The sequence below is a fragment of the Malus sylvestris genome, chromosome 11 (assembly GCF_916048215.2).
Source record: "Malus sylvestris chromosome 11, drMalSylv7.2, whole genome shotgun sequence".
NCBI classification, from domain to species: domain Eukaryota; kingdom Viridiplantae; phylum Streptophyta; class Magnoliopsida; order Rosales; family Rosaceae; genus Malus; species Malus sylvestris.
In genome coordinates this window covers 17,693,393-17,712,044 of record NC_062270.1, presented here as the reverse complement: position 1 = coordinate 17,712,044, position 18,652 = coordinate 17,693,393, and the positions used below count along the sequence as shown (strand labels likewise).

The window sequence follows — 18,652 nt, the reverse complement described above, 5'->3', positions numbered from 1 at the left end:
CCTTCCAGTTTATTCTTTTTGGCCCGCGTTTAAAGATCTTGACATCTTGCAATGTGATGCAAAAGGAAGGTATCATAAACAAAAGTTCTTTGGGGACTTGGTTGCCTACATGTGGGTTAGAAACACTTTTGAATCCTTTTGGCAGACCCTATGCGTCAAACCTGAGCATTTCTAATCGAACTACCTTGACTATCTTGGTCAAAACATTTTCGCATATTGGAGCTTCATTGGATAAAATTCCTCTTGGGGATTGCTCAGTCTAGTTGCCATCTTCGAACCTGCTGACATATGATGTTGTAGAACATACTTGACTTAGTATGTTGGTCCAAGATAGAAGTAGTCGTACTCAGGCTCAGAGTTCAGAACCACCCTCGGATGATTTTCAGGTCGCCCTTTCAACTATTCCTTTGAATGGCATAGAGCCCAGGTTTGAATGTTACAACCTATAACTTTACTAGTTGTATAAACATTTTGGAGGCAAGATGATGCATTGAACTTACAGGTCAAGCACCATGTACTCGTGCCTGTAGCTCGACAATTGTAACCACGCTTATTACGATTCGAGTCCCCCAAGTTGTTAACCAACTAATATGAGATGGGCTAAGAGAAACTCTTTTGACAATGTTACTTTGAATTTTTTAACTTGCAATCGTGTGAAGTTTTCAAAGTTTATGCTTTGTTTAGATGAGGTATTCCTTGCATCACTGAAAAAGGAAGAGAAACAAAAAAAAAAAAAAACATTGAACATAAGACAAATATACTTCATAATTTCTTTATTAATAAAGGAAATAGGATTTATTGACAAGCAGGTACGATTGAATTCGGGAAAGATTGCCTACATATCTTTGGGAAGGATAATCAATCATTGGCGTTGTTCTATGAAAAAGATAATGTAATGTAGGAATTAAATTAAGGATCAATTTTGACGATATGCCTATGGTGGGGCATTGAGAGATAAGTTCTCCATGGACTTATCTTCGTGCAGAGACAGTGTTGCGATTGAGTTTAGAATGGATAACCTATATATCCCAAAAAGGGAATCAAATTGCATGTAGTTCGAATTACCTTTCTCTATTTGATTGAAATGCATTAGCCGGGTGAGGGGAGGGGGGAGGAATGAGGTCTATCTCAGAATGATGAGTATTCAATTTCTCGTGATCCGTTCTGTCATTTTTTCACCTTTCAGGGTTCCATGTCTTCCTGTAGATGCAATTTATGTTAAAAGTGGGCTTCTTTGTCGGGCATTGATCTTCATCATAGGTATGCTTGTCCAACTTGTCTTTGTCTTTGGGTTCGACCAAGCCCTCTTTCCTTGCTTTGTTCCTGACGTTCAACAATGTCCTTAATCCAGTAGTTCTTCAATATAATCCCTCAACATGTGGTAGTTCCTAGTAGCGTGACCAGTGCTTTTGTGGAATAAGCAATAGTTATTCGGTTCTTCATCGCTAGATGCTCAGGAATGGCTTTGGGCGTCGAAGGCATGGTTTGTCTTTTATGCCATGAAGGAATGTTGTTGATGGTGGTCTTTTATGCCATGAAGGAATGTTGTTGATGTTGTTGATAGTTTGTCTTATTTGTCTCAACAACCTTCTCTGCCAGCTTGACGTAGGGAAGAGGGAGGAGTGTCTTTATCATTCATTCTTCTGTTAATCCTCTTAGCATAGTCCTATTCAGCGGTTATCTTAATAGTTTTGTCATCCCAATTCAATAGATTGTCTACGATATCAAAACATTCTGCCAGAGTGGTGTAGTCATACTTTCTTTTGTTCAGCTTCTGGAGAGGGGCGAATGGACGTAAAGGCGTTGCTTGAATGCCATGGTAGGCAATCGATCATCTGGCTTCTTTACTTCTGCCAGCTGCACACGGAAATGCCTCATATAGGTTATAAGGCTTTCATCTCTAGATTGAGGAGCCATTCTGCATATGGCCTTGTGGTGTTTGCGCATATCGCGATACATCGAGTAAGTGTTGGTGAAGATGTTAGCCAGACTTTCAAAGCAATCAATGGATCTAGCTGATAACTCTAGTCCCTCCAAGATGGATGGGAACACCTTACATATCCAAGCATCATTGTTGCTATACAACGCCATATGCATTCTAATAGTGCATAATATGGTAGTTCAGGTTAAAATCACCACAAAATGACTTGAACCGCGGTTGGGAGAACTTTTTTGGTAGGGGCATGGTTTTGATCGCCTTTGAAAGTGGGGTCATGATCTAGAGCGTTGGCCTGCTAGGGATGCGAGAATGGTCATCTCGACCAAGCCCTTAGAGGTTTTCTTGTTCAGGGCAAAATGTCTTTCTTGCATTGAGGAAACGGGCTCCTCCAACATCAGCTTACGGAGCTCTGTTCTTAGTGCCTCTATCACATTCAGAGGAGGAGAATCTTGTGGGGCTCGAAGCTTGCTTACAGAAGCCACATTGGCGTCCTTCCCATCGCACAACGGACCCTTACTTGGACTAGTGATGTTTGCTAAAATTGGGACAACAGGTGACACTATAGGTTCTCTTTTAGGGGCTATGGTACTTATGTTCCCGTACCCAAAAATAGGAATCTGAGCTTGGGGGTAGGCTCACTTGAATTCTCAATTTCTCTTTGTTGTATGTCATTAATTATTTATATTAATTATGTTTCATTCACTCTTATTTTCCTTTAATATGATCAACTTGATCCCTTTCTTTTTTGTTTGCAATTTTCTCTTTGTTTTTTGTCTCTTCATCATCTCCGAGTCTCTTGCAGTCTCATGACTTTTGTTGAAATTCTTCAAGAACTCGTTACTCAAAAGCTTGATAGCCTCTGCTGGGGAATTCCCGCCTCCTTGGAACACTGCTACATTTCTATTTTTCCATACGTCCAACAACCGAAAACAAAAAAACTGTAACAATTTATTCTTATTTTCTCTACCACACAATTTCTGTGTGATTTGTTCCCAACCCCGCAGGAAGTCCTCCCCCATAACCGTGCTACAATCCAACTGCAGCAAGCTTCCAAACTTGGAAGCATGTGCAAACGGGCAATGGAAGAAAAGATGATTTTGAAACCATCAAGGGTTGTGAAACTTGAAACGTAACCAGAACACCATATTGTATCTAAGCTACGTATTTTTCTCAATTATTTGATTGCTGCAATTCAGTGGAATATATGAACATCAATCTGGAGAGAATTTTCTTAATAGAAGAGTATATGAGGATCGACATATAAGAGGACAAAAAGGAAAGTAAGGAGAGTATGAAAGAATCAAAACACAATTAACTATTGAAGAGAGAGAATTAAAGTCATAATTAAAAAATTTCTGATTTAATTTCTATTGTATATTTTTTTTAAATACTTAAAGAAAATTAATTGCCATGACATCTTGACCTTTAGAAGTGGGCTAATCTAATGGTCTAAAACTTGTGTCATATCTTGTGTAAAAAATATGGTGCCAGGGATCTGACCCCTATAACAATTACTTAAAAACAATAATAGAGTAATACTATTCTTCATAGTCCTGGCAAAGAAATAAAGGAAAACTAATGAAAAAAGCTTGAAAACTTTGAGTTTTAATCACAATGCCAAAAAGGTGTTGTAAGTGAATCGTAACATCCCACATTGCTTAGGGGAGTGGATATGTAAGCCTTATATGTATATTTCCATCTCTACCTAGCACAAGGCCTTTTGGGAGCTCACTGGCTTCGAGTTCCATCGGAACTCCGAAGTTAACCGAGTTCGCGCGAGAGCAATCCAATGATAGGTAACCCATTGGGAAGTTCTCGTGTGAGTTCCTAGAAACAAAACCATGAATGCGTGGTCAGGGCCCAAAGCGGACAATAACGTGCTACGGCGGAGTCGAGCTCGGGATGTGGTAGGGGCCCGGGCCGGGATGTGACAATTTGGTATCAGAGCCAATTCATGGCCGGAAGTGTGTCGACGAAGACGTCGGGTCCCTAAGGGGGGTGGATAGCCAATTCATGGCCGGAAGTGTGCCGACGAAGACGTCGGGTCCCTAAGGGGGGTGGATTGTAACATCCCACATCGCCCAGGAAAGTGGATCATGTAAGCCTTATATATATACAAATTAAATACAATATGGCTACATATTAAAACATATGGGTACATATTAAAACAGAAAATTATGGATACAAATTAAAGACAATATCGATCAAGCCATTGAACGTTCGAAAGAGTAAGTTTCTATTTTTGTATTTGGCTACTATAAGTTCGAACATGGGTAAGCTAGATAATAGCTTTTGCCAAATTTTCATATGTATTACCAACTATTTTTCCTAACAAGAAATAAGAAAATTAGAATGAAAAGCGTCCATTGTCAAATAGATAGGGCAAAGGTCTTCTAAACCTTTGGCATAGGTGAGGATCCCACTGGAGCACCTTCTACTTCTAATAGGCCATGAACTAGATCAGAATAATTCTCAAGCTTCATAAATTTTGAAGATTGGCAGCTGCCGCAGATAGAAAAGTTTCGAGCCATCGATTGTTCATATGATCGGGAAACTGAGTTGCTTTTCTCCTTATTCTTCTAGTGCTACTTTGTGCGGGACTAGAACTCTGTGAAGCAAGTGAAAACATGCAATAACATGAAAATCATTAAGGTACCTACATGAATACTGTCAACAACAATGTAAATAAATGTTTAGCAGCAAATTACTTCTACATGAATAATTTACGCGCACACATCAAAAGTTGAAAATCACCTTTTTCAGGCTTCCTGATTGCCTAAAGAAAAACTCTTTTAGCATTTACTTTAAGTCTGGGTATCCTATTACTCAAATTGAGAATAAGCTAATTCATGTTCTCACCTCATCACCATCTTTGGATGTTCCGTGTGCCTGCTCTCTTGTAGTTTCTTCCTTGATCCACTTGTTTGCATCACTGAGTGATCGAAATCGCTTTCCAGTTGGAATATGATGGCAATACTGCAATTTGGACAGCCTGTGTTAATTATTTCCGATGGATTTGGCACATGACATAACAATTTTCAAGACGAATCCATATGAAAATGAAAATTTGTCGCTAATTAGGGAACCCCTATGATTACTGATCCCTCAGTGTCCCCTGAGTAGTGTTCACTTTTTTAATAGGCAAGATTTCCTATAATTTTCTTAAGAATAGAAAGCAAAACTACGTGTGAATATGTAGTCAAAGCAAATACATGAAACAATGCATATTTCTTTTTAATTGTATGGAATTAAACAGGTCTAAAATCACTAGATCTGATAAGATTGAGGTACTAAACGTTATTTACCAACTTTATGACTTGCTACAAATCAGACAGCAATTTCAATTTGATTTGATGAACTATCCGGATGAACAAAGTAATTAACTGTAATTAATCCAAGATATATTAATTTGTTAATGATAGAATTAACCTTGTCTGTTCGGCGGCGGCCTTTGACAGTGGTACGTGGCTTTTCCTCCACAGCCCATCCCTCGGGCAGTCCATAATTTTCTCCAGGAACAACCTTCACCTGAAGCTGCGGTGCTGGTACAGCTTGTAGAGGGACAGCATCATATGACACTGCACAAAGCACCCTATCTCCCTCTGCTTGTTCTTCCTTTTGTGCGGGGAGAGATCCAAACTGTTGCTTCATTTTCTGTAACTTGGTGGCTGCAGGGATCAACTGCTCTCTTCTGTATTTGCTAGCAGCTTTGGTGTGAAGGATTGCACCTACAGACCTAGACACAAATTTAAAGGATGAGTACAGAAGAAAAACAAAATTGAGTTGTCACGGTTTGTATGTAGTCAGTGTGGCACGCCCAAGTTGAGAAAGTGTGTAATTGATTTAGATTTGTAGTATCTGGACCAAAACAGTAATCATTAAAGTCACGGGAAAATCAAGTTTGATTCTCTTCCTGTAATCTAAGTATATTGTTGTATATAAAAAAATTATTTTGGTTCTGGTTTTTGATCAACTAAGTTGTTAAACTAAAATCGTGTTTGTTTAAATATTTTGATTGAAATCCTTAACATCATTGTAATAATTACTTAATAATCAACAACAGAGTAATATTGTTCTTCACATATATAGTTCTAGCAAAAAACAACATACCCACGCAATTATTAATATTTTAAAAAATTACTATTAATATATTTTAAATATAAAATCAATACATGTAATTAGCATATTAAAATTTAAAATTATATATTAATATTTTAGTATATGTGGGTACAAACTAATTTAAAAATATGAGTACATATTAAAATTTAAAATTATGGGGTACAAATCAAAGTTAAAAAATAATGGGCATATAAAGAAAGTAAAATACATAGGTAGAAATTAAACCTAAAAAAAATATTTGTACAAAATAAAAAAATAGAAATATATGAAAAATATTTAAAGGGTATATATATCTAATATTGATTAAATAAGTCTTTAAAAATTTAAAACTGAAATATAATGACATTTAAATCGTTTAATAATCAAATAATGACGTGGTCAAAGGTCAAAAGACTTTCATAAAAAAATAAAAAATAAACAAAGCTTCATTTAATGAGAAAGAAAATGAGGGATGGGTACTTAATTTAGGGGTGTGATATTAACACACCATTTTTACTTTTTACATACTCTTCTAATTTTCGGCCTTTGAATTTGAGGAATTGAGGAAGATCAAGTGACAGAAATTAACAAAGGGTTCATAAGTGTATTTTTCTTTCTAATGATAAAAATTTTGGAATGTAAAACGAAATTTTTAGGGTGTCAATAGTAATTTCCAAAGTAAAAGGAGTTTTTCTAGGACTCTTCTCATGACGTCCCTCGAAACACCATTTTGGAGTAAAAGTACTTAAGACCATGATTTTGAAGAAAACAAACTCTTGCACCCAACTTGTATTGGAGGCTTTGCACTTAGCACATGTCCATTAATTAGTTTTAAAAAAAAAAAAACATTCATCTTATACTAATAGAATGAAAAATAATAATAACATTTATTTTTCTATATAGATATGTAACATTTTTAATTCATGTAACAACGTCATTAACTTTTTGAAAATGACTACACCATCCATCTCTAATGCCCCTTAATAGAATAAACTTAACACCTTCAACCCAACTAAACCACTTCCACCTCCACCCTCCACCATTCACCACCTGCCATTTCACCTTCACCACCATCACCACCATAACCCCCGTCACCCTACAGCCTCATCACCCCCGCCACCACTTCCAACACACCCAAATTCTCTTTTGTATTCCCCCTCTGATTCTACCACAAAAATGAAAAATTAAAAACAAAATAGACATCAAACAAGTCCTACATTTTCAATTCATACATTTTTCTTCATTTCTCCCTCATGAAGCAATAATATAAACACGTTCAATGGAAAAATAAAATTGGTGAAAGCAATTGCAGAAAACAAAGTAAATATCATTACAATGCACGCTATTAAAATTTTAATTCATAAATTAAAAAAATAACAAGAAAGAGTGATAATAATATTTTTATTATTGAACATGTACCTCTGGTAAATCATCGATGCGATATTTATATTTATATGCCAGAAAATTGATAACCAGAAGCATCTACAGTTTCATCTTGCCCTTCATTGGCCTCTAAAATCAACATCATTTTTTTTCAGTGAAAACTAAAACCTAAGGAAAGATATATATCAACATGTGGTAAATCTTTGGGTCCTTTAATACATGCAATGGAATTCTCTAGAACTAGTTTTGAAAATAAACCGTTGGTTTAAACCTGTGGGTGGGATTAAGTTAATAGTGGGTTTTAAAACTGTGGGCGGGATTAAGTTTTGAAAAATAGTGTTGGCACTCCTGTCTTTTACTTATCTACTCATCCCTTTGTTTCTATGATTGAGAGTTTAAAATTAACAAATTCTGTTTTCAATTCTATTGTTCTTTTAAGTTAACCAAACAACAAAATTCACAAATTCTAGAAAATAAAATCCCTTCATTTCAATTTCCGTCATTTTAAAATGCCTTAGTTAAAAGAAAAAAAAAGTAATAAGGAACAAAAGAAAGTGCAAAAATCATTTCTGTCTAATCTCTTCAATACCTTTGTTTTATTTTCCTTTTCCTCCAAACGTTTTTGGAAGTATATTTTGGTCATTAATGGGATGTGGGACCATGATTTTTCAAGATCGGAGTAAGGCAGATAGAAATACACGTACTTTAGAAATCCTTTCATGGACTCAACAACTTCGATCGGATTGCACTCCTAAGAGAAAATAATATCTGATCTTAGATATCCTCTTGGATTCTCCCAGTTTAATACTGATTCCATATCCTACCTTTTCCCGAGTAGTATAAATACCCTCATTTAAGGCATAACTCTGGTACGCAATTCACTCTTGCATACTCCTTGCGTATTTTATTACCACTACTTGAGAATGAATATTGCTTACTAATTTGACCATCAAAGAGCCCTTGCCTAGTATCACACCGTTACATTAGGACAATTCATGGTTGTTTGCTTTCTTACAGTTAGCTGGACTTGTTTAGCCCATCCATCTGTGGCAATACACAAATTTGATTCCAACAATTCGTACTTTCATTGAGAGCTGAACTCATATTCCCTCGACCAAATCACTTTACTAAATCAACATGTCTGCTGAAGATAGTTTTAGGATCACTGACGTAATACCAAGGGTGGAAACCACTAACCCCCCTGACACCTCTATCATTCCTTCAAACAACAACATCCTAATGATAAAGTTCCCTTAGATACTGCAAGGGGATTAGGGTTCAATGCAACCTCAATCCCTTGGATACTGCAAGAGCCTTTCGAGTGGAGATTAGGAATCTCAATCTAGAATCGTCTGAAGACCAAGAGCTATGTAGACCATTGAATCATGATATGACTCTAGGGATGCACCGAGTGATGCTCAAAATCAACCTTTTAACAGATTTATCCCCAAGATCAGCAGGGCTGTCACCATTCACCTCCATCCTAGAAAGAAAGCAAGAAGAAATATAATTATTCCCTCGACCAAGAAGCCGATGACATTTTTGGCTGAGATGATAGAGCTTAAAAAAAAGAATTCCGCCAGGTTCGAGTGAAAAAGTGATCAATTAGATACTTCGCCTCATTCCCTTCAGGATGACAAAACGAAGCAAAGACAGGTCTACTTTGTCTCAGCCAAAGAAATAATCCGTTTTGAATACCACAGTTAATAACATCCTTTATAGCATCAAAGGCAAGCCTTTTCTTAAGAGGCCCAAACCTCTTATTGATCATTTAGTCAAGTAAAAGCCCAATAAATACCAAACCACCGAATTCCTGAATGCTTCGCAATCACATCAAGAAGCTGCTTGATCATGGATATTCCTGGGAGTTTGTGAAACAAAAGGCATAGAAGGAGGAACCTACTGAAAATAATGACAGGGTTAAGGCGGACAACTATGAATTTACTAATGAGGAAGATCAATACCCAACTCTTAATATCAATTGCATTTATTGGGGGGGGGGGAGTAGAAACATCTAGGCAACACTAAAAAAAGAAAGGAATGCAGCATGCAAAATGCCAAGGTTAGCTTCCATCAACAAACAATTTCTGACTTATTCTAATATCTTTGATGTTCTTCGATCAAGATTTAGAAGATATGCACTCCCATAATGACGCTCTTGTGATAAATATTCAAATCACGAATGTGATGGTTAACCAAGTGTTGATATATCATCAATCCAGAGTTATGATCATCTTTGAAAAAGTTGCAGAGAGGATGAAAATTCTAGATAGCATTAACCAGAGTACGATTACTCAACATATGTTCAAGGGTACTCAAGTCTGATCAGTTAAGACAATTAAGCTAGCAGGTGAGGGGGAACCCTATAACATTCTAGTACACTTCCATATCATGGACTATCCAGCTTCGCATAGGGGCATCTTGGGCCGAAATTAGCTTGACAAGATGAGAGCAATTCCATCATCATACCACAAGCTACTTTGATATCCTACACGTAACGGAGTAAAAGAGATTAAAGGTGATCATGTCATACCCCGCTGATGTGCTATGAAAAGCATGATTATGACCTGAAAGTGAGAGCGGAGCTTAACAACTTTGAAGGAGACGATCGCACAGGAACTCCAACCACCAAAAGATGGAATATCACCAATATTTAGCAGTACTACTAAGAACCTTTGACCAAACTACTCGTGGTTTGATTTGTTTTTGACATAATAAGGCCATCCATTACGAATTCAACCACAAAGAATTTCAACTTCTTCCTTCTACGTGTAGACATAGAGAAGCGTTTCTAAAGGGTGCCTAAGCAAAGGCACCCTCATTAAAGATGAACCTTGATGTAAACACACATTGTATAATGATTTCTTAGAACTACACCCTTGATTTGATTCTCCAAGTTTATAGATATGTAGGCAGTCCAATACGGATTCAATCACACCCTTAACATCCCTATAGTCTCCTGTAATCCATTATGTGGTGTTCTGATTAGCAACTTGGGAGGCTTAAGCCATGTTAGGAGGACTATGGACATTAGGACATGACCCTGTTGTTCAGCAGCCTCTAGTGCACCGTTCAACTTCCATAAAGTTTATGCAACCTAAGGGTTATCGATTACACAATCAAACTTGGGTGCGGACCATTCGAAAGAATAATCGGACGGGCGAATCAATAATCATCTGAGTAGTGGCTTTGACCTCCATCCCCATAGTATGATTAATATTTTCTTAGACGAGCGTACTAAGTCAAGTACGTTCTGTGACTATCTCGTGCTTAAAGGAAGTCCGAATGAGGCATGCAGACTAGAAACTCCTAAAATATAATTTTATTTCAGCAGAGCTCTAATTCACATAAATAACTTAGCAAAGTCAGTTAAGTGTACTACGATCAGAAACGCTCAGGTCTGATGCATATAGGTGTTTGATGAAAGGATTCCTATTGTGTTTCTGATTCCATATGCAAGCGACTAAGTCCCTAACATACTTTTTGTTCAAAGTTTGCTAGAAACGGACATGCAATTCGGACTAAGAAGGAAGCCCCTTCCTTGGTACACGTTGTGGTTATTTAAATCCTTATATGTGGAATTGGGCAAGGTGAAAGAACAAACATATTTGCTATTATTAAAATCCTCATAAATCATGTGAATGAAATTATAATTTGGGTGGTCAGGATAGTGGGCCATTTTAAAAAAAAAAAAACATATTTTCAATTTGAACACTCATGGCGAAGAGATTTTTTTATGGAATATTGCTTCACCACCTTAAGTTGGTGGTAATGCTTACTACCCTAAGCATGTTAAAGCCCAATCATTGTGAAAACGTCAACCGAGCTTAAACTCATGCATAAGCAAGAAAACGAAGGGTACACGAATTTGTGATCATAGCACACTAATAAAATAATAGTTAATAAATTGGAAGTTTGTAAAATCACGCCAAGCCCATGCAAATCACGCATATTTATCGTGCCAACATGTATTATGAAATTAAACAAACTCATGAGACATGCTTTATGAGCCCAAACCACATAACGGGGCTTGCTAAGTGTATCGTGGTGTCGATGGTTACGGAATTTTGATGGGCCTATGTGGAATTAGCATTGCGAAAGACTTGGGCTACTTAGGAGCACCAAAAGTTTAAATCCCATAGTTTTGGCTTCACGTGGGAAAGCTTGAGAGATAATTACTGTATACTTACCCTTTCCCTTACAAACCAACTAAGATATTCTGGAACCAACCAAACCCAAGGCTGAGCTGAGGAGTAAAATAAGGAGGAGCGTTTCCAACAAAAGAGTCTCTAGAAACTAGCGCAGAAAGAAGACACTCTGGCCAGTGCGCTCAACCCAGCTTCACAAGGCTTGTAACACTCTTCAACATTATACCAAAAAGGAACTCCATAGTTGTACCCATGAAAAGAAGAAGGGAAGACTTAGTAGGTTTGGAGGAGGCAAAGAAACAAAAAGTTCCCCCAATAGAACTTGAAGGGATCCTAGCACCCTATAAATGAAAAGAATCATTACAAGCAACAACAACAGAACAACGAGGGGAAGGGAAAAGCAAGAACGCACCAAGTAGAGCACACTTTCTCTAAGTGCAGGAAACCCTAGTTTTTGAGGGATAAGCTTTTCTTTCATCATGAGCCTTCCCATAAGCTTCCTTAACTCCTGCCAAACAAACAAACCATGAGAAATCCTAAATTAGCCACTACAAAAATCATACAACCAAAAACAACCTCACTATCTCTCTCTCATTAGCTTTCACACTAACTACACATCACTCAGGCAAGTCATAATTTATTGTGATTACTCAAACGTTCTTAGCAATTGTTAGTTTATCAAATCCTCCTCAAAGCAGCCGAAAACATTCGACTACTGCGAGAAGCACTTCATCTGCAAGGGAAACATCCTACTATTGCAAGAAGCATTCCAACAATCAATTGAAGAGTTTCCATGGACGCGAGAAGAACTTCCACAACCACAGTCGCGAGAATAACTTCGACAGCCTTAGGTAGAGCCCGTGTGAAGCACCTCAATAGTTGCAAGAACCATTTTAACAACCGTAGCAAGAACTTCAACTACCACGGAAAACACCTCAGTAGCACTGGAAGCACTTCATTAGAGCCGAAAGCACTCTACATAACACCAAACCAAGCACTAGGAGTTGCTGGATGAACAACAAAACATTCCCTAAGACTTGCTTTTCCTTCGGGATGCTTTGGGTGTAGTCCTCACTAACTTAGAAAAGGAGGACGTGAAGGTTTTGGCTCGTCACTTTATAACACAAGCCCATCAAAGCCTTCAACAAAAAAACCCCAACATAATGGTGACTTTGCTAAGGACTAGGCCATTATTCTGGCAGTGGCTCCCTGCCGTCACAAACTTGTAATGCACAAGTTGCCAAGGTAAGTAAAGACAAGAACATCCTCGCTTTACTTTCATTTTGGTCTTTTTTTTTTGTCAAATGTTGCTTATTATTTTTTCTTTTTGCATGAAGTAGAAGCTCATTCTCATGCAAACAAAATTTTACATGAGAGCCAATAGAGGCTTAACAAAATCAAATATGCATTGTATCGAGGTGATGGAAAGCACTATACTAATGAAAAACTGCAGAGCTAACAACTTGGGGGCTCCATGCCTATATATATGTGTGTGTGTGTGTACATATAGATATATTTACCAAAGGACAGAACGAATTCTGGATCTATGTTTACTTTGTAAATGAAATAAGAAACAAAAACTTCAATTCTGGAATACTTGAGGTTAGTAAGGAGTACTGGATCATACATTGTATAACTAAAATTGGAAACTGATCGATGCACGCACACATCTTTGAATTGCAGAAATTAAAGGTGTTTATAAATTCCTCTGGATACAAGATGAACTCAGAGAAATGCTTAAACTGAGAAAACAAACTTAGAATTAACTTGCTTACAAAGGCGTAAGAGCCTTGAATAAATAGGCTAAGGAGGAAGGCCTCAATTATTAATGTAGGAATCACGGGATAATTGTGGCTGTCTTTTTGGTGAATGGGCAGTGAGCTACCTCTGCATTCGATGAGTGAATGGTGACTTGTCTCTACTCTCAGTGAGTTACTGTATATGAACAGTGATCTGTCTCCCCTTCGGTGAGTTACTGTAGATGAACAATGAGTTGTTGGTGCTTTCAATAAGTGACTAAAACCATCTCCAACGGAAGGGTCCAGAGAGCCGGAAGGTCGAAAATAGCCCGAAAATCGTATTCAACAGAGGGCTAGGCCAGAGGGCTCATGGGCCCTACGGAATCTGAAAGGGCCAAAGGGTTGACCGCATGCGCTGGGCTGGTTGGATTTATTTTTTAATGATGTCGGTTATAATCGACAAAAATAAAAGAAATAATGTCGGTTATAACCGACACAAATAGCATGGAAAATTTTGAATATAACGGCTAGCTGACGTCAACTAGCCGTTATTTTTTTATTTTTTTTTACAAAATTTTTAATTTTTTTTTTAATTCTATTTTTTTCCTACAACTTCCTAGGCCATTATATAATATTAAATTAAATTAAGTAACATGAAACAACATTAGACAATATGAAACAATATTAAATAACATTAAATTTAAGTTGTAATTTTTAAGTAATAAATTATGTTTGGCCCTATAACCCTTTGACCCTCGATTGTAGATGGTTTTTTGTGACAGGGCTAAAATGAGCCACATGGCCCTTTGGCCCTCTGTTGGAGATGGAAGCAAATATGACCATGTACTGTTCATTAAAATATTAATTTTTTGGAGGGCCAGATGGTTAAAACGAGCCCTCTGGCCAGCCCTCGGTTGGAGATGGCCTAAGTCAGAGGGCTCGTGGCCCCACGGAATCTGAAATGGCCAAAGGGCTGACCTAATTCAGTCAACCAGCCAACCCTGGGCTGGCCAGAAATTTAAGAATTGTTGTCGGATATAACCGACAACATTGTTATTAATCTTGTCGGTTATATCCGACATGAATTCTTAAACAAATTTTTGAATCCAATGGCTGGTTGACGTCAACTAGCCGTTATTTTTTTATTTTTTTACAAAATCTTTTTCCATTAAATTCTATTTTTTTCTATAACTTCCTATAACTTCTATTTTACAAAATTTGTGTCATATTTTTTTTAAATTATGTTTTTTTTTTCTATAACTTCTATCTTACAAAAATTTTCTATAAATTTTTTTTGGCCAAAATTTGTAAAAAAAATATTAAAAATTTCTCATTTTTTTCCTATAAATTTAAGTTGTTGTAGTTTTTAAATTTAATTTGCAGTTTTTAAATTTAAGTTGTAGTTTTTAAACATAAATTGTAGTTTTTAAATTTAAGTTGTTGTAATTTAAATTTAAATAATAAATTATGTTTGGCCCTATGGCCCTTTGGCCCTCAGTTGGAAACGGTTTTTTGTGACAGGGTTAAAACGAGCCCTTTGGCCCTTGATTGGAAATGGAGGCAAATATAGCTATGTACTGTTCATTAAAATATTAATATCTTGGAGGGCCAGAGGACAAAAACAAGCCCTCTTGCCCTCGTTCGGTTGGAGATGGTCTAAGTAGTGACATTAATTTTTACTCAAAAGCTCTTGACTATCCTGATAATCTACTATTTGGGAATCTGACTTTCTTTGATGCTTTTGCCTAGCTTCTGGGAGGAAGCATCTAAGGATTGAGAGGCTCGATCATCTTCATCTTCATATTATAACTGGACTACCTGTGAAAGTAACTGCATAGCTAATTTTTCAAGTTCGACTATCTTTCCTTTAGAAAATGATGATTTTGACTTTCCCTTAAGGCAAGAAGGGGAAATTTTTTTTAGGGATTGTGTTGGGATGACTGGAGTTGATATAATAAGAAATTCTTTGAGAACTTAATCCATGATTCTTTGTTGATTAACAAATCTTCTTGTTCTTCTTGTTTATTTGAAACTAAAATTTTTCTACAACAATTATCCATGTATCCTATATTTATGTCTGGGGAGTCAGAATTGCTTGTAGAGTTTGACTCTCGGAAGCTGGATTCACTACAAGAAAAATGCCTTTTTGTGACATTTTGTTTGCATCAAATAGCACTGCCGTCACAAATAAAAGAAAATTTTGCGCAGGATATGTTAGCACGAAAATATTTGGTTGCCTGCTATAAGTAATGTCGCAAATAATGTTGCAAATAGCAAAATTTGTCATGGGTTTACGAGACCCAAATGAGGGAATAAGGTTTCAACGCGAAACTGAAACCTATAGTGCGTTTCTTTTTCCCAGCGCGAACTGAGTTCTTTCCCTCAACCGTTCTCTTTTCCCTACTATTTCCATTGAAAAAAAGAAATATGGAGTATTGCTCACCTTAATCAGAATTCAATGGAACATTCTGGAGCTCAATCAGAGATTCTGGATCACAATCGGAATTCTTATAAGCAGATTCTAGAGCACAATTAGAGTTTTTGTAAGCCACTGCAACCATCTCCACTCTTTTTGTGAGGGGAGAAACTTCTATATCCTTGTTAATTTTATTGATCAGCTTGATTCAATTGTATAAACAAGCTGCATTTATTTTGCGTGTAAGAATTAGGTGAGAGTGGAGTGAATTATAGGTAAATTTGAGAGAGTGAGATTGGATATGAGATATTTTGCGTTTTGAAGTTGAACTTTGTGTTCTTTTTTAGCAGTTGAATCTCTGGTATCGGATAAGGCACCCACAAAAACTGGTTCGAGCTTCTTGGACTAAAGGAGCTTCTCAAAAAACTGTAAGTCATCCTTCGTCCTTGAAGTTATTCAAGCTCCTACTAAGTTATTCACTCGTTCTTAGGAAATATTTCAGGTCATGTGTTAAGGGAAACCAACTAAAATTAGTGTATTAGAAGCATTTGCAAATTCAATCTCCACATGGGCCCTTACAAAGGTACGATAGATAATTATAAAATGAAGTTACATATGCAACTAAATTATTGAGAATACGAGTATAGAACGAAGGTCTCCACCTCTAGGAAGTGATTGTCCTGTTCCAAAAGAGGAGGAGGTTAAATCTTTTTGAAGAATATGGGAAGCTTCTCATTAGTCACAGCTGCTGCTGCAAGAAGGCAATGCAGGCCATGCTTATCTATCGAACCTTTTGTTTTTTTGTTTTTTTTTTTCACCACATACATGGTATGTAATCATCTTGTTTTTTGTTTTGTAGGACGACAACGATAAAAGACTCAGTCTAAAGTCAAGTAATGATAATTTAGTTTGAACTCGCCGTGGATAAGAATTGAACCTAACACATGCAAGGTTCATTTTCTCATCAATATGAGATTAAATCTCAATATGTCCTCTCATGTGTGGTAAATTGTTAAACCTAACACGTAAACAACACAAATCAGGTGACTTGGAGCATGTGTAGTCGTTGTGCTTCACACGTGGGAAAACCTGTTTTGATACCAAGTAGATAGTTAAAATTCTACCATAAAATCAATTTGCAATATCGATATGAGGAATAGCTCAACTACCTATAAGCACATGCAAAATGTCTTCTTACGTTAATGTAAAATTCATTCTCACAATTTATAAATAAAAAGTTTTAAGTTTGGTATGACAAGTATAATTGTATATAAAAATAAATAAATAACCCATCATCAATAATTATTAATGTGGAATTTGTTTTTTATTGAAACGTTATACACATTTTTTTTTCTGTTTTTATAGAAACGTTATACACATCATCAATAATGTGGAATTTGCCAACACAGTTCTTTTGTTTTTGGTGTAGATGCCAAAATTATATACGTACGACATAAAGGGGGGATAATCTCACTCCCCAACATCTTTTCGTAATTCTCTAGGTATTTAAAAAAAAATCAATAAAGGAAAAATGATGAGTTTAGCTTCACAATAAGCAAATAATAACGTTATTCAAATTTAATTTTAGCGAGAATCGAACATAAGACATCTCACTTACAAGTGAAGAGAAATACCACTAAAACATAATACTAAGTGACTTTTAGAAATAAATATTGGTTTGTATTTGAATCTTCTACATTAGGTTCATTGTGTGAATAAATATTGGTGTGTATTTGCAGTTAATGTATGTATTTGTAATTACTATATACTGTGGGAATGAATGAAATATGAAATCCTTCATATCAAACTTAATATGGTATTAGAGCAGTAAAAGCTCCACCAAGCATTTTTTTCGATCTCCGTCTCTTCCCTTAGACCTAGCATTCGTGTCGTGTTTCCCGTGTTCGTGTCATACCCGATATCTTAATGGGTCGTGTCGTGTAACACCCGTTAAAATAAACGGGTAAAATGACCCGACCCGAAATCGACATGATAATATTAATAGGTAATATGACCCGACCCGTTACTCATTAAGGAAAATATATGTCATTCAAATTGCCAATGGTGATGGTTTGAAAGTATCCGATAAAGGCAGTATTGTTCTTAAACCATTTGTGCATCCAATCAAACTAAATTTCGTGCTTTATGTTCCAAAATTGACACAAAACTTACTGTCAATGCATCAAATTTGTTTAGACAACAATTGTTGGCTTATATTTGATGCATTTTGTTTTTGGATGTAGGACAAGGCCACAGGGAGGATTCTTTACAAAGGAATGTGCAGTAATGGTCTCTACCCTATACCTTCACTTGCTTCTCACAACATCAACTACAAAGCCACTTCCTTTCTTGGTCAGCTTGTTAACTCCACTCTTTGGCATAACAAAGTAGGCCACCCAACCAATAGTATTGTATATTTGATGTTAAATAAATCCAATGTTCCAAATTCTAAGATTTCCATGCCTGTAATGTGTCAACTCTGCACAAAATAGGCTCACAGATGACAGAAACAAAGACTGTTGAGGAAAAATATATGCACATATGGAGAATCCAAGAGTTGGGTTTGCTTCCAAACTTTCCATTAATGGAAACATAAGGTTTGTTGCTGGGTGTGGTAAGCGGTGGTGGTGGTGGTGATTGTTCTAGTACACCACTACTGCTTGCTAGCTTTGCCAGTACTGCTTTACCTTTCTCTCTCAACTTCAATCAATCTAAAATTGTTTGGAAGGCAAGTTTTGCAAACTGCCATTTCAACCTAGTATCAATAAGTCTGTACAACCATTTACTTGTATTCACAGTGACCTTTGGGGTCCTGCACCTTGTGTTTCTATTGAAGGATATAGGTATTATGTAACCTTCATAGATAAATGTACAAGACACTGTTGGATTTTCCCTTTAATCAATAAATCAAATGTGTTTGCCATATTTC

The 18,652-nt window shown here is 36.6% G+C and overlaps 1 protein-coding gene across 3 annotated transcripts; it reads right to left on the bottom strand.

The window, feature by feature from the left end:
* Positions 1–4,158: 4,158 nt before the first annotated feature.
* LOC126589199 (uncharacterized) lies at positions 4,159–13,335 on the bottom strand. Of its 3 annotated transcripts, XM_050254404.1 has the most exons (5): positions 13,196–13,335; positions 11,981–12,076; positions 5,369–5,675; positions 4,799–4,915; positions 4,159–4,547 (listed from the first exon to the last, which is right to left on the bottom strand). In XM_050254404.1, the coding sequence occupies exons 3-5, from the start codon at positions 5,588–5,590 to the stop codon at positions 4,419–4,421; spliced, it is 468 nt and encodes a 155-aa protein (XP_050110361.1). In that variant the 5' UTR covers positions 5,591–5,675; positions 11,981–12,076; positions 13,196–13,335; the 3' UTR covers positions 4,159–4,418. The 3 variants fall into 3 exon arrangements, with proteins under 3 accessions (XP_050110361.1, XP_050110360.1, XP_050110359.1); XM_050254403.1 differs by lacking the exon at positions 11,981–12,076 and having other exon boundaries at positions 13,196–13,318; XM_050254402.1 differs by lacking the exons at positions 11,981–12,076; positions 13,196–13,335 and adding an exon at positions 7,457–7,563.
* Positions 13,336–18,652: the final 5,317 nt, after the last annotated feature.